At 36.3% G+C, this 17,421-nt stretch overlaps 1 protein-coding gene across 2 annotated transcripts in view; it reads left to right on the plus strand.

Annotated features, from left to right (window-relative positions):
* Prrg1 (proline rich and Gla domain 1) overlaps window positions 1-17,421 on the plus strand; it is a 106,723-nt gene that overhangs the window by 63,265 nt on the left and 26,037 nt on the right. For both annotated transcript variants that reach the window (XM_046465034.2, XM_046465035.2), the window contains one exon: window positions 5,071-5,231. In XM_046465034.2, coding sequence (XP_046320990.1) covers window positions 5,071-5,231 — 161 coding nt within the window. The remainder of the gene's footprint in view (window positions 1-5,070; window positions 5,232-17,421) is intronic.

Genomic DNA, 17,421 nt, shown 5'->3' on the forward strand with positions numbered 1-17,421 from the left:
AACAAAGAAATCACTCAATATTCATATCTTTCATGTCCTTTTCTAATGAATGATCTCATTATTTCTTTTCTTTCTTTCTTTCTTTTTTTTTTTTGGTACCAGGGATTGAAGTTGGGGGCACTCAACCACTGAGCCGCACCCTCAGCTCTTTTTTGTATTTTATTTAGAGACGGGTCTCACTGAGTTGCTTAGCGCCTTGCTAAGTTGCCAAGGCTGGCTTTGAACTCGTGATCATCCTGCCTCAGCCTCCCGTACTGTCGTGATTGTGGGTGTGCACCACTTCACCTGGCTCATTATTTCTTAGCCTGGTCTATTGTAAGCAGTCTTTTCCTGGCCTTTACCCATCATTCTATTCCCCAATCTGTTGTGTGTATACACTGTTTTCTAGGTTACTCCCCACTGCCCACCACCCCGCCTGCCCCAACTATTGACCCAAAACGTTGATTAGCTACTAAATAGTTCAAAATGTGTAAGCCTAACATTAAGTGCCTCCATGACCTGGAAATTGGCCAGTTTCCAGTTGCATTTCCCAGCTATTTTGAATCTTCTACTCTGGCCCTACTAACCAGCTCATTGTGCCTCATTTGTGTCCCTTTGCTCAGTTCCAAGCCATTTCTCATTGTTTTGTTTTCCTAGGATATCTTTTCTTGCCAGCTTTGCACATTCCAATCCTGCCACTCTTTGAAAAACCAGCTCAAGTACACTTTTCAGGGGCCCTTCCCCAGGTGCTTCCCCTCACTTCTAAACACACATGCATCCAGTGGAAATAGACCTCAAAGAATATCAAGTTCAGTCTTACAGCAGAGTTTTTTATGTATCTTTTATCTTTGTTACCTCTTGCATTGAAGAACCTTGGTGCAGAGATCATCTGCTACTCATCTTTGTGACTTGTCATATTCTCATTGCATATAGTAAATATGTCCTAAGAAAAATAATTTTGTTCACTTAAAATAAAAATGTAACCATTAAATACTGGCTCCTTCAATGATATTGGGCCCAAGATAAGAGACCCAATTAGATAATTAGAGTAAAGGTTTTTCCAAATAGGCTGTTAATTTTTAGGCCCTATCCTCTGCTGTTTTTCAGCAAATTTATGGACATGATCTCACTTAGCTAAATATTGTTTACATTAAAATGTCAATTTTAGTAACCTTCAGTGCATTAAATATAAAATGGATGGAACAATCAAATATTTTGGCTTAAGTCAGTAATTTAGGGAGTAAATTGAGTAGCCCTCTTATTTCATTTGTTTCCATTGTTTTCTTTTGAAGAGAAAGCATGAGAGCTTATTTATTAACCACTATGAAAAAGTGGTTATTATTCTTTAATGAACATATTTGTGAGTTTATCAGTCTTAGATTTGAAATATTTTCTGTAAGTAATTTCAACTGAATCTGCAAAAAAGGTTTAGGTTTTTCTTTATTTCCTATTAAAGGAAAACTACATGTTCTAAGTAGCATCTCAAGGCACATTTACATTGTATACATTTGTCACATCATGTAATCTATGGTTAAGACATGCATGTGATTCTTGACGACAGCTGTGGGTTAACTCACACAATTTAAGAAGAAGGAAGTAGAGGGAAGTGTTCAACTAAAGTGTCAAACATCATTGCTTTAGTTTTGATTCCCTACCCCCTTTGGTGCTGAGGATTAAACCCAGGGCCTGACAAGTGCTAAGTACTATCACTGACCTACACTCCCAGCCCCTAGTTTTGAATTTTGAAGTCCTAATCCTAGCCCTTCCAGCCTGGAAATTGCCCATTGTTTTTGAAAGGAGATGATCTGATCTCATCCTATAAGTCAAAACTATCACCTTCTCCTTTATTTCAATGTTTCCACATTGAAAAAAAAAAATCTAATTCTGGTGTTATCATGTAAGGTTCATTAGATTTCCAGATTACTTTGAAAAGGACTGGCAAATGCTCTGCCACTAATTCCTGTTCTTTAGTACCTGTTGGCCATAACTAATCTATAGTAATGTCTTTCTTTCTTACTGGTCAGATTTTTACTCCAAGTAATATCTTTTAATTGACTGTATTTGGCAAGTGAGATAAGATATATTCACCAGCTTAGTCCATCTAGAGTGCTCAGTATTATATTACATTGCCTCTTGGTACAAGAAATACATAGGAGATGTTTATGGAATGCTCTTGGTAATTTGATTAGGCTGGGATTAGAAGATCTTGTGTCCTGCTTCATTACCTCCCAGTTACTTATCCTTCTGAATTAGTCTGTTTGGTTAGAGTTAACTGTTTTCCTTAACTCTTATTTTCCATTTAGCTAGCATGCAAGAAAAAATATTTTCTCTTTGTAAGTTTTCCTCCTAAAATCTCAAAGTACATTATTATGATGATGATGATTAAAGATTTAAATGCTGGTGTATTATTACGAAGGAACATTAGAATTTCTGCCAAATACAGAAGACATTATCTCATATCTTGTCTTCTTTTTTATTTTATTGGTTATTTTTAGTTACACGACAGTAGAATCCATTTTGACATAATTATAAAATCATGGAATATGTCTTGTTCTAATTCAGTCCCCAGTACTTCTCCTTCCCCTCCCCTCCCCTGACCCCCAACCCTTTCCCTCTACTTTGCTGATCTTTCTGCCTTCAAAAGACATTATTGCTGATTTTTTGTTTTTTCCACAGGAAAACTGATTGAAAACCCAGAGATAGCTTAAAACTGCACTAGCATATGTACTTTGTTTAAAAACAAGGAAGTTTATGGGTTTGATCAACTTTGCACTTGTCAGACCATATACAGATTATTGTACTTAACATAGGACACTATATTTTTTGAGAGAAAGATGGTGCAGATATTCACTTTATATGACAAACAGATGAAGAAAAAAGACCTGTTTACCTTGGAAAAGAGAAGCCCCAAGGGAAAGCAGTTACTGCCTTTCTTCATGTGCTAGTTGGAAGAGACTTAGGTTGTTTTAGAGTCAATTTAGACTAATGGCTAAGAAGTTCTAATTCAGTGAAATGTCTCTTGAAAAAGACCACCATAGTCAAAAAAAATATGACAAATGCATATACCATGCTCCCTTTCAGGGGATGTGCAAGTATATATTAAATATATATTAAGGGCCCTAAAAACATCATGTAGTAAGATTTCTCTTTAAATTTGTTAATCAACGCATTCCATAAACAACTTCCTCAGAACTAGTTTTCTAAGGAGTTGGCATTAGAGTAGTAATTTTCAAATTGTGATAATGAGTATGGTAACATCAACATTACCTGGGAACTGATTACAAATGTAATTTCTTGACCCTAGCCCAGACCATTGGAATTAGAAACTGCTGGTAAGTCCCAGCAATCTGTGTAATAATGAGTCCTAGGAGATTCTGATGTTGCCAAAAATGTGAAAAGCACTTCTAGTAAATTCTGTTGTTATTCTCCAACTCAACAGTGCCCTTTTGGTTTCTTCATAGCATTTTCCATAATTTGTATTTTTAAAATTATTTTTCTACTGATTTTATACAACTCAATTCATTTTATAGATGGTTTCCCATACAAGGTGTAAAATAAAAGAAATACTTATTGAAGGCCAACCATGGTTTTTACCCTAGTGTAAGTACCATCTAGCTGGTATTAATTTGGATACTTAAAAAAATTCTAAATAATTAATCTGTATCTTCTATAAACTGAAATATACATTTAAATAATGAGGTAAAACATAATTCACTGTCATTGTCATCTTTTAAAAATACTTGAGGGACTAGGGTTGTGGCTCAGTGGTAGAGTGCTTGTCTAGCATGTGTGAGGTATTGGGTTCAATTCTCAGCACCACATTTAAAAAAATGAATAAATAAAATAAATGTGCTGTGTCCATCTACAACTAAAAATTTTTTTTTAAAAAAAATACTTGAAATTTGGAAAATGGAGAACTTTCACTTATCATCTTAAAATATCTGTTTTGAGCCGGGCATGGTGGCACATGCCTGCAATCCCAGCAACTTGGAGCCTGAGGCAAGAGAATGGCAAGTTCAAGGCCAGCCTCAGCAATTTAGTGAGACCCTCAGCAGCTTAGCAAGACCTTCTCTCAACATAAAATAAATAAATAAAAAGGACTGGAGATGTAGCTCAGTGGTAAAGCACCCCTGGATTCAATCCCTGATACCCCCCCCCCCCAAATCTGTTTCATGCCTTCTCCCATATTATAAATTCATAAAATTAGGAAATTTTCTAATCTTTGACATTAACAGATTAAATTCTGGTGGTATTAAATTTATGTCTCCAACAAGCAAGACACTTTTAGAAAAACATTGTTAAAGTACAGCTTAAATTGTATTAGTGTATAAAAATAAAAAGAATGCACCATAAGTGTACATGTAACTATTGCCTAATTTATTATACTGGGCGTCATAAACGTGTTTTGAATGTTTATATGAAATGCCTCTAAAAGTTATGCAAAATAATTTCCTTTTCCTTAAGAAGAACAGTAAAATGAGTTTGGGGTGTGTTAAAGTGTCACCACACTATACTTAAGTGCATTTAGAACAAAATTACTATTAGTGTTTCCTTGGAAGGAATTATAGCCAAATTTATCTTAACTTCTTGTTATTGTTTTGTCACTTCTTTTGAAGTCAGGGTTCTCTGGGTAAATATTATTAGGTCAATTGCAGGTCTATTTCTTCTTAGTTAGATGGACAAATACTGAAAGACTTCTACAGTCTGAATTTAGATTTGGTTGCTGTTGTCCAACAGCCGAATGCCTTGGGGTATCCACTTACGGTAATGAATATAAGTAGTGGTATCATTATTACTATATTTAAACACTCATGCTCTGCAGGAATGTGCTAAAGTTTGAATATAACATGGTAAATTATGTCACTGTTCCTGCCCAGGGCAACTGCTACAGAAAGGACACACTCACATATGAGGAAGCTAGCAGATGCAGTGCTTGTGAGCTAAGTGTTACTTCATTGCTGACTCACACAAAAAGGTTTAGGATGTTGCCTGTGTTATCTGAAGAACATCTGGCAGTTTCCATCTTGTATTGTAATTTACCTTATAGAATTTTCATTCCATTTTTATGCTTATTATTATATCTCTTTTTAGTTTTCCTCACGGGAGAAAGAGCCAATTCAGTATTAAAACGCTACCGAAGAGCTAATGGACTTTTTGAAGAAATAAGACAGGGCAACATTGAACGTGAGTGCAAAGAAGAAGTCTGCACATTCGAAGAAGCCAGGGAAGCTTTTGAAAATAATGAGAAAACTGTAAGTATACGAGCAATTTTAAATATTCTCACAGATTTGCCTACATTTTGATTTATATTTGAGATCCGAAGTATGTACATTGTTATTAATTAAAAATTAACTTTTTCGAGGAAGCCTGAAAGTGGCATGTAATAACATTCCATGCGTGGGAAAGCTAAGTTCACTTCCGTGTTCACTGGTCTGTTTCCACAGGATTCTGCCAAGAGCAAAGATTCATCAACTTGGCAGGGGAGAAGCATTTAGTTCACCCAAGGCTTTGATCTAGAAAGTTAATATCCTTACCTATTATCAAAGAGAAAGGATGGAGGAAGCTAATGAAGGCTGATAATATTTTTAAATGTTTTACTTCTCCTATTAAAGAAAAGACATATCTAGATTCCCCATCCCCATTCTGTGAGACTACTGCCCTTTACCTCTCTTTATTCTGGACTATGTGTTCTTCAAGGAGAACAGGGATGGGAAATCACAAGGCAGGGGTGTATATTCTGCTTCACAGTTGGAAATCACATTACCAGAGGTAACCATTGTAGAAAGATCTGGTGCCTTGCACCATGAAAATAACACTAGCTGCTAAACAAGTGATGGCTGAGGTGCTGGAGGGATATAGAACACACCTCAGGAGCAGTGGATGCAGAAGAGTTTTAAAGAGAGGGATTTTGATCTTTTGTTAGGTAGAGAAAGCCCCAGAAGGAGCTGAAGGGAAGATGCTTAGAGAGACATGATTGCTAGGTTCTAGTATACACAGCAAAAGCACAATTCATTTAGAAATTGATAATCTGTGAAGTTCATTCACTTGGAGTTTATTGTTGTATATAGTATGAGGTAGGGATCTGATTTTTCCACATGACTACCCAGTTTTCCAAACACCATTTAATATAAAGCTCTTCTTATCCCTAGTGATTTTAGTTAACATTTTATCGTGTACCTAATTTCCATATGTACTTAGTCTATTTGGCAATTCCCTGTTCTGGTCCATCGGGCCATCTCACTGCCCAAATACTAGAACCATACTGTTTTAGTTATAGTGGATATGTAGTATGTTTTAGTGTAAATTAGAACTACTTCTCCTTTGTATTGACTTCTTCAGTGGTTTGTGAGCATTGCATTCCTGATGTTCCATATAACTTTTAATATTAACTTGCCTAGCTCCAGGAAAAAAAAAGTCAGTATTTTTACTAGGACTTCTTTCAGTTTATATCCCTTCCCCTAAAATTTATTTTTACCACAGCCTTTCTGATTTCAGTAAATATTAATTTCATCCATCCATCTCATTGCTGGTGTCCAGAAGTTGCTTCCATCCTCATTCTTCTCTCCTTTTCATATCCCACATTCCATCTGCCAATAGTTGGTTCTATCATGAAATTACATTCAGAATGTAGTCACATTTCAGCCTCTCTACATGTTACCATTATATATCCAAGTCACCACCACCTTCTCATCTGTATGATTTCTTGGCCCTCTTTCCCATAATTGATTCTCAAAACAGCAGGCCATACTTTAAAATCTCTTTTCTGCATTTTCTCATCTCCCTCAGTAAAAGCCAAAGCACTCAGAATCATATATAAGATACTACATAATCATCTCCATCTCAAACTTCCACTGCTCTGTAGTTATTTTTTTTTTTTGCCACATCTCTTATGACACTCTACCCTTTATATTCACTTTGCTGTGGCTTGCTTGTGCCTTCACACATACACTCACACACACACACACACACACACACACACACACACACACACCACAGTTCTACCTCATGGCATCGGCACTTGTGCTTTGCTCTTCCAGATGGATGTATCTGAGCTTGCTGATCTCTGTCAGGTCTTTGCTCAAGTTCACTTTCTCAGTGAGAAAGTATCCTACCTTAAATTGCAACCTGGAGTCCCTTCCATGAATTATTTTTCTTCCCAGCATTTATCACCATCTAACATCCATTTGTTGTATTTGTTAATTGATCACTCTCTCCCCAGGACTCTTAGCTCTATGACAACAGCATTTCTCATCTGTTTTGTTCTTAGCTATGGTCCCTAGCAAAGCTGGCACATAATGGGCACTAAATAAATATTTGATGATGGAATGAACTAATGGATTGGCATATTATGAAGTACATTTAATGCATAGGAAGATGTGATTTAAAACTTTTTCACACATTGACTGAAAGAGGTGGACTTTAAAATGGATTTTTATTATATTGACATTATGTTTGTTCTCTTCTTTATGGTTTAAAGTCTGTAATCCAGGTTTGCTTATGCCATTAAAAGGCCATTTACAATAAAGTGTGTTGAAGGGCTTTTGTCTAAGTGTAATAAAATTGGCAATCTCATCCTTTATTTGCTTTAGAACAACTATTTCAGAATAGTGGGGTTTTTTATGTGCTAAGAAGGATCTAGCATTGGACAACACAGTTTCATCTTAATCTTGACAACGAAGAAAATGCTTGGCTTTTGAGATTTGCTTTCTACTCTTAGACTTCTTATTATGTTTTTTTTTTTTTTTTTTTTTTTTTTTTTTTTTTTTTTTTTACTAAATTCTATTGCTCGGAACAGGTTTACTTACACATATTTTCATCATCCCCAAATGTTAGACTCTGTGATTTTAAAAGTCCGCTTTCAGTAGACTGAAATTTTACTTGAAATTCTATTTATAATTCTTTACCTAATTGGGAACACAAGTATAATTAGACAATGGGAGAAAATGTATTGTGCTTAATGTTCCTCCTTTTCACCAAATAGAAATTAGGTCAGATTTACTCAGACCTTATCTGCTGAATATCACCAGATATAGGACACACAACAGTAAATAACCTGCCACTCACTCGTGGCTTTTGAGATCTCATAGAGGCAGCTGACATACACACAAAAGTTCATAAACACTCTGTACATCTTAAATATATAAAATTTGTATTTGTCACTTATACCTCAGTAAAGCTCAAGGAGAAAAAAGCAGTAGTTATCTCTGTAGAGAATTAGATGGATCTGATTTGGTGTCTCAGCTCTGCCATCTACTGACTATATTGCTTTCTTTTATTTATTTTTTTATTGGTTGTTCAAAACATTACAAAGCTCATGACATATCATCTTTCATACATTTGATTAATAAACATTTCGCCATTTATTTTTATGTCTTTTGAAGGGGGAAAATTATACCCACAGCCTAGCATAGAGAAAGCATTCAATAAATACATTTTACTCTAGTTTTTAGGTGAATTATAGACACTTTATTTAGGAATCATTACTAATTTCTACCATTGTTATTTTTCTCTCCTGTCTATGGGACCATGAGGGTTCTCTGCATTTTGGAACTTTTTTTTGTACTGGGAATCAAACCCAGGCAGGAGCACTTTACCACTGAGCCACATCCCCAGTCCTTTTTATTTTTATTTATTGTTAATTTTTTTATACTGGGGATTGAACCCAGGGGCACTTTACCACTGAGCCACATTCCCAGCCCTTTTCTTTTTTTATTTTGAGACAAAGTCTCAGTAAGTTGCTTAGGGCCTTGCTAAGTTGCTGAGGCTGGCCTTGAACCTTCAATCCTCAAGTCTCAACCTCCTGAACTACTGGAACTTTTAATCTGGAGGTGCCATGAAGAAAATAGTAATAATTGTTTTCTTGGGTTTTGGGTTTTTTGTTTTGTCTTGTGGTTTCAACAATAATTATAAGAAGTGCTCATGTCTGAGGTATTTAAGAATTCATCATTAGTTCCTGGAGATTACTCATTTTACTTGCAGGCAGAAACTCAGATTCTTTGGCACTCTTAAGGATACTCTTGTTTCACTTAGGTTCTCATGATCTGCTGATGACACTTGAGCTAGATTTAGAACTTTAATTCAGGAAGGAAGAAAGGTGGAAGATGAACCTGGGCACAGAAATACAGGGGGAAAACTTGACATATCACTATGGCCATATTTCCCTGCACCATTCCTAGACTCATCCCAGGCCCTCCTGGGTGAGCCAAATAAAATGTTCCCCTTTAGATAGCTGGAGATGATTTCCTGGGGGCTCTCAAAGGCTTCCTCACTACTTCTTTTGGGAACTCTTGAGAATAAGTTAAATGGACAAAATATGTCATTTTGTGCAATTGGTACTCTGAGTTATTGCAGAGATGAGGAAGATCTCATTTCTATAGGCAGACATCATTGTCCCTTATACGATCAAAGTAAGTTTTTATTGATCATATTATTGATTTTGATGTTAATTTCATGGTGAATTTTAGCCTCTGGTAGTTGGGCCCTTTTGTAAATTCATAAATCCTCTGTAGTCTCAAGTTATTCTTGTTGGGTTATAGTTCTAACATAATTAGGAGGGTTTCAACCCATATGATATTAGTAAAGTAGTATACTGGCTCCTGTGGGAGTCCCTTCTGCTATGCAGTGTATTAACAATTGACCTGCAGTGACCTCAGCAGGTTTTCTCTCCCAGCACCAGTTAACCTTTTTCAGATCTGAACTTACTGAACCGGTATTAGTGAGATGGGCAGGTGCATTTGTTGTCACTTGCAGAACAAACTGTACTGTGGATTTAATAATTCTGCATATTATAGACAACAGTGTCTAGTTAAAAATGTCCTGTTTGCCAGGCATAGTGGCACACACCTATAATCCCAATGGCTCTAGAGGCTGAGGCAAGAGGATCACAAGTTCAAAGCCAGCCTTAGCAACTTAGCAAGGCCCTAAACAACTTAGCAAGAACCTGTCTCAAAAAAATTAAAAGGGCTGGGGATATAGCTCAGTGGTTAAGCACTCTTGGGTTCAATCCCCACTAGCATCTCTCACCAAAAAATGATATCATTTTTTAATGGCTGGATAATATTCCATCATGTATATTTAACGCATTTTCTTTATCCATTCATCTGTTGATGGGCATCTAGGCTGATTCTGTATTTTAGCTATTGTGAATGGTGCAGCAATAAATATAGGCATGTAGGTGTCTCTTTGTTATGCTGATATCATTCCCTTTGATATATACCCAGAAGTGAGGTAGCTGAAACACACACTAAGTTAAGTGAAATAAGTCAGTCACAGTAAGACAGAATACATGTTCTCCCTCATATGTGGATGTTTTAAAAAGTTGATCAGAATGTAAAATAGTGATTCCTAAATGCTAGGAATGGTGGAGAAGGGAGAATAGAGCAATGTTAGATAACCTGTACACAAAACAGAAGTAGTAAGTTTTGGTGTTCCACAGTATGGCAGGATGACTATACTTCACAATAAGCTATTATATATTTTATGAATACTAGAAGAAAGGCATTCAAAGCCTCCAAACTAATGATAAGTCAGAAATGTTATCCTGATTTGATCAGTAAGTATACACATATTGAGATATCATATTGTACCTCATAAATATGTACTATTATTATGAGTTAATAAAATTTTTAATGTTTAAGGAGATGGAAATTTTAACTACCTCATTTGATTATTACCACACTGCATACATATATCAAATTATCCCTGTGTGCCATAAATTTATATAATTAAAATACTAATAAAAAATTTAAAACCATCCATTTTCATCCATTTTTAACTTCAGCATTCAGTGTGCTTTATGCTTACCTCTTCTTCCTCCACTCCTTCAGACTTTGACCTCAAGATCATAGAATGAGGAGAGGGGGGCATAGTCTCTTTTTTAACTCCTACACTCTCCCACTTCTCTCTTCTCTGGTATTTTGAGGACTGGGAGGAAGTAAGGGAAAAGAAAAAAAAATGTTAACTGGTATTGCTATAGCCTCTTCTTAACTATCACTAATCCTATGGTGGGCCAGTTGTAAGTTGGGTGGGAGATACATAGCATTCTTTTTTTTCCTTGAATTTTTATTTATTTATGTCCTTATTTATTATTATTATATTATTTCTTACATACATGTCAATAGTGGAATGCATTTCATTCATAATTATCCATTCACAGCACAGTTTTTTGTAACTGTATATAAAGTATGTTCACGCCAGATTATGCCATTATATGTGAGCTCTTTTTTTTTGCATTACAATTCTTAATACACCATTATACCACAATTTATCATATCTCTGTTTGTATATAAGGTATGTTGACACCAAATTCACATCTTCATACATGAATTTTGTATAATGATGACCATCTCCTTCCACCATCCATGCTATTCTCCTTCTCCCTCCCTTTCCCTCCCACCCCTATTCCCTATCTAGAGGTAATCTTTCTCCCATGCTCTCCCTCCTTACCCCACTTTGAGTCACTCCCCTTATATCAGAGAAAACATTAGGCATTGTCTTTTGTGATTGGCTAACTTCACTTAGCATAATCTTTTCTAATGTCATCCATTTACCTGCAAATGCCATGATCTTATTTTTTTTAGTGCTGAGTAATATTCCATTGTGTATAAATGCCACTTTTTTTTACTTTTTATTTTATTTGTTTTAATTAGTTACACATGACAGTACAATGATCTTGACATATCATACATTTGAATCAGATGGGATATAATTTCTCATTTTCTGCGTGTACAGGTTGCAGAATTATATTGGTCATGCAGTCACCTATATACCCACAGCAATAATAATGTCTATTTTATTCTGCTGTCCTTCCATTCCCTCCTTCCTTTCCCCTCCTATCACTTCTCTCTACCCAATCTAATCTGACCCGCTTCTTTTTTTTTTTCCTCACATCGTCATACCTGAATTCTGTATAACAAAGGGGGTCTCCTTCCCTCTTCCATGCAATACTTCTCCCTTCCTTTTCCTCCCACCTCTCTTCCCTATCTAGAGGTAATTTTCTTCTCATGCTCTTCCTCCCTAGCCCATTTTGAGTCATCTCCCTTTTTTTATCCATTCATCTACTGAAGGACATCTAGGTTGGCTCCACAGTTTAGCTATTGTGTATTATGCTGCTATAAACATTAATGTGCCTGTGTCCCTGTAGTATGCTGTTTTTAGGTCCTTTGGGTATAGTCTGAGAAGAAGAATAGCTGGGTCAAATAGTGGTTCCATTGCCAGCTTTCCAAGGAATCTCCATACTGCTTTCCAAATTGGCTGCACTAATTTGCAGTCCCATCAGCAATGTATGAGTGTGCCTTTTTCCCCACATCCTCGCCAACGCTTGTTGTTGTTTGTCTTCATAATGGCTGCCATTCTTACTGGAGTGAGTTGGTATCTTAGAGTAGTTTTGATTTGCATTTCTCTGATTGCTAGAGATGATGAGCATTTTTTCGTATATTTGTTGATTGATTATATATCCTCTTCTGAGAAGTGTCTGTTCAGGTCCTTGGGCCATTTATTGATTGATTATTTGTTTCTGTGGGGTTTTTTTTGTTTTATTTATTATTATTATTATTATTATTTTGGTGCTTATCTTGTTGAGCTCTTTATATACCCTAGAGATTAGAGCTCTATCTGATGAGTGAGGGGTAAAAATTTACTCCCAGGATGTAGGCTCCCTGTTCACCTCACAGATTATTTCTTTTGCCGAGAAAAAACTTTGTAGTTTGAATCCATCCCATTTGTTGATTCTTGGTTTTAATTCTTGTGCTATAGGCATCTTATTAAGGAAGTTGGGGCCTAGCCCCACGTGTTAGAGATTAGGGCCTACTTTTTCTTCTATTAGACACAGAGTCTCTGGTTTAATTACTAGCTCCTTGATCCATTTTGAGTTAACTTTTATGCATGGTGAGAGATAGGGATTCAATTTCTTTTTGTTCCATATGGATTTCCAGTTTTCCCAGCACCATTTGTTGAAGAGGCTATCCTTTCTTCAGTGCATGCTTTTGGCACCTTTGTTTAATATAAGATAGTTGTAATTTTGTGGGTTAGTCTCTGTGTCCTCTATTCTGTACCATTGGTCTACCAGCCTGTTTTGGTGCCAGTACCATGCTGTTTTTGTTACTACTGCTCTGTAGTATAGTTTAAGGTCTGGTATAGTGATACCACCTGTTTCCCTCTTCCTGCTTAGAATTGCTTTAGCTATTCTGGGTCTCTTATTTTTCCAGATGAATTTCATGATTGCTTTTTCTATTTCTATGAGGAATGACATTGGGATTTTTATAAGAATTGCATTGAACCTATATAGTGCTTTTGGTAGTATGGTCATTTTATTTTATTTTTTTATTTTTTATTTTTTTTGTATTTAGATCAACTTTATTTACAATTATTTGACTTTTTTTTTTAATTTTCTATTGTGGTTTGTTCAAAACATTACAAATTTCTTGACATATCATATTCCACACTTTGATTCAAGTGGGTTATGAACTCCCACCTTCACCCCATACACAGATTGCAGAATCACATCAGTTACACATCCATTGATTTACATATTGCCATACTAGTGTCTGTTGTGCTCCGCTGCCTTTCCCATCCTCCACCCTCCCCCCTCCCCACCTCTCCCCTCCCCTCCCCTCCTCTCTCTCTACCCCCTCCACTGTATAACCCTGAGGGTCTCCTTCCATTACCATGCAATTTCCCTTCTCTCTCCCTTTCCCTCCCACCTCTCATCCCTGTTAAATGTTAATCTTCTTCTCCTGCTCTTCATCCCTACTCTGATCTTAGTTACTCTCCTTATATCAAAGAAGACATTTGGCATTTGTTTTTTAGGGATTGGCTAGCTTCACTTAGCATAATCTGCTCTAATGCCATCCATTTCCCTGTAAATTTTATGATTTTGTCATTTTTTAATGCAGAGTAATACTCCATTGTGTATAAATGCCATATTTTTTTTATCCATTCGTCTATTGAAGGGCATCTAGGTTGGTTCCACAGTCTTGCTATTGTGAACTGTGCTGCTATGAACATCGATGTAGCAGTGTCGCTGTAGCATGCTCTTTTTAGGTCTTTAGGGAATAGACCAAGAAGGGGAATAGCTGGGTCAAATGGTGGCTCCATTCCCAGCTTTCCAAGAAATCTCCATACTGCTTTCCAAATTGGCTGCACCAATCTGCAGTCCCACCAGCAATGTACAAGTGTACCCTTTTCCCCACATCCTCGCCAGCACTTGTTGTTGTTTGACTTCATAATGGCTGCCAATCTTACTGGAGTGAGATGGTATCTTAGGGTGGTTTTGATTTGCATTTCTCTGACAGCTAGAGATGTTGAGCATTTTTTCATGTACTTGTTGATTGACTGTATGTCCTTCTCTGAGAAGTGTCTGTTCAGGTCCTTGGCCCATTTGTTGATTGGGTTGTTTGTTCTCTTATTGTCTAATTTTTTGAGTTCTTTGTATACTCTGGATATTAGGGCTCTATCTGAAGTGTGAGGAGTAAAGATTTGTTCCCAGGGTGTAGGCTCCCTATTTACCTCTCTTATTGTTTCTTTTGCTGAGAAAAAACTTTTTAGTTTGAGTAAGTCCCATTTGTTGATTCTAGTTATTAACTTTTGTGCTATGGGTGTCCTATTGAGGAATTTGGAGCCCGACCCCACCATATGTAGATCGTAGCCAACTTTTTCTTCTATCAGACGGCGTGTCTCTGATTTGATATCAAGCTCCTTGATCCATTTTGAATTCACTTTTGTGCATGGCGAGAGAAAGGGATTCAGTTTCATTTTGTTGCATAGGGATTTCCAGTTTTCCCAGCACCATTTGTTGAAGATGCTATCCTTCCTCCATTGCATGCTTTTAGCCCCTTTATCAAATATAAGATAGTTGTAGTTTTGTGGATTGGTTTCTGTGTCCTCTATTCTGTACCATTGGTCCACCCGCCTGTTTTGGTACCAGTACCATGCTGTTTTTGTTACTATTGCTCTGTAGTATAGTTTGAAGTCTGGTATCGCTATACCGCCTGATTCACACTTCCTGCTTAGCATTGTTTTTGCTATTCTGGCTCGTTTATTTTTCCATATGAATTTCATGATTGCTTTCTCTATTTCTACAAGAAATGCCGTTGGGATTTTGATTGGCATTGCATTAAACCTATAGAGAACTTTTGGTAATATCGCCATTTTGATGATGTTAGTTCTGCCTATCCATGAACAGGGTATATTTTTCCATCTTCTAAGATCTTCTTCTATTTCTCTCTTTAGGGTTCTGTAGTTTTCATTGTATAAGTCTTGCACCTCTTTTGTTAGGTTGATTCCCAAGTATTTTATTTTTTTTTGAGGATATTGTGAATGGAGTGGTTGTCCTCATTTCCATTTCAGAGGATTTGTTGCTGATATACAGGAATGCCTTTGATTTATGCGTGTTGATTTTATAGCCTGCCACTTTGCTGAATTCATTTATTAGCTCTAATAGTTTCTTTGTAGACCCTTTTGGGTCTGCTAGGTATAGAATCATGTCATCTGCAAATAGTGATAATTTAAGTTCTTCTTTTCCTATTTTGATGCCTTTAATTTCTTTCGTCTGTCTAATTGCTCTGGCCAGTGTTTCGAGAACTATGTTGAAGAGAAGTGGAGAGAGAGGGCATCCCTGTCTTGTTCCAGATTTTAGAGGGAATGCCTTCAGTTTTTCTCCATTCAGAATGATGCTAGCCTGAGGCTTAGCATAGATTGTTTTTACAATATTGAGGTATGTTCCTGTTATCCCTAGTTTTTCTAGAGTTTTGAACATAAAGGGATGCTGTACTTTGTCGAATGCTTTTTCCGCATCTATCGAGATGATCATATGGTTCTTATTTTTAAGTCTATTGATGTGGTGAATAACATTTATTGATTTCCGTATATTGAACCAGCCTTGCATCCCAGGGATGAATCCTACTTGATCATGGTGTACAATTTTTTTGATATGTTTTTGTATCCGATTCGCCAGAATTTTATTGAGGATTTTTGCATCTAGGTTCATTAGAGATATTGGTCTGTAGTTTTCTTTCTTTGAAGTGTCTTTGTCTGGTTTAGGTATCAGGGTGATGTTGGCCTCATAGAATGAATTTGGAAGTTCTCCCTCCTTTTCTATTTCCTGAAGTAGCTTGAAAAGTATTGGTATTAGTTCTTCTTTAAAGGTTTTGTAAAATTCTGCTGTATACCCATCCGGTCCTGGGCTTTTCTTAGTTGGTAGTCTTTTTATGGTTTCTTCTATTTCCTCAATTGATATTGGTCTGTTTAGGTTTTCTATATCCTCCTGACTCAATCTGGGCAGATCATATGACTTAAGAAATTTATCTATGCCTTCACGATCTTCTAATTTATTGGAGTATAAGGATTCAAAATAGTTTTTGATTATCTTCTGTATTTCTGAAGTGTCTGTTGTGATATTGCCTTTTTCATCCCGTATGCTAGTAATTTGAGTTCTCTCTCTTCTTCTCTTCGCTAGCATCGCTAAGGGTCTGTCGATTTTGTTTATTTTTTCAAAGAACCAACTTTCAGTTTTGTCAATTTTTTCAATTGTTTCTTTTGTTTCGATTTCATTAATTTCAGCTCTGATTTTAATTATTTCTTGCCTTCTACTTCTTTTGCTGTTGTTTTGCTCTTCTTTTTCAAGGATTTTGAGATGAAGTATGAGATCATTTATTTGTTGTTTTTTTCTTTTTTTAAGGAATGAACTCCAAGCAATGAATTTTCCTCTTAGAACTGCTTTCAATGTGTCCCATAGATTCCGATATGTTGTGTCTGTGTTTTCATTTATCTCTAAGAATTTTTTAATTTCCTCCTTGATGTCTTCTATAACCCATTGATCATTCAGTAACCTATTGTTCATTCTCCAAGTGATGTATGCTTTTTCCTTCCTTCTTTTATCGTTGATTTTCAGTTTCATTCCATTATGATCAGATAAGATGCATGGTATTATCTCTACTCCTTTATATTGTCTAAGAGTTGTCCTGTGACATAATATATGATCTATTTTTGAGAAGGATCCATGTGCTGCTGAGAAAAAAGTGTAACTGCTTGATGTTGTGGTATACTCTATATATGTCAATTAGGTCTAGGTTATTAATGGTGTTATTGAGTTCTATAGTTTCCTTATTCAACTTTTGTTTGGAAGATCTGTCCAGTGGCGAAAGAGGTGTGTTGAAGTCTCCCATGATTATGGTATGGTGGTCTATTAGACTCTTGAACTTGAGAAGAGTTTGTTTGACGAACATAGCTGCACCATTGTTTGGGGCATAAATATTTATGATTGTTATGTCTTGTTGGTGTATGGTTCCCTTAAGCAGTATGTAGTGTCCCTCTTTATCCCTTTTGATTAACTTTGGCTTGAAATCTATTTTATTTGATAGGAGTATGGACACTCCTGCTTGTTTCCGAAGTCCATATGAGTGATATGATTTTTCCCAACCTTTCACCTTCAGCCTATGTATGTCT

The sequence above is a fragment of the Marmota monax genome, unplaced genomic scaffold (genome assembly GCF_021218885.2).
Source record: "Marmota monax isolate L192 unplaced genomic scaffold, Marmota_monax_Labrador192_F-V1.1 WCK01_AAM20220418_F8-fsc00158, whole genome shotgun sequence".
Taxonomy (NCBI): domain Eukaryota; kingdom Metazoa; phylum Chordata; class Mammalia; order Rodentia; family Sciuridae; genus Marmota; species Marmota monax.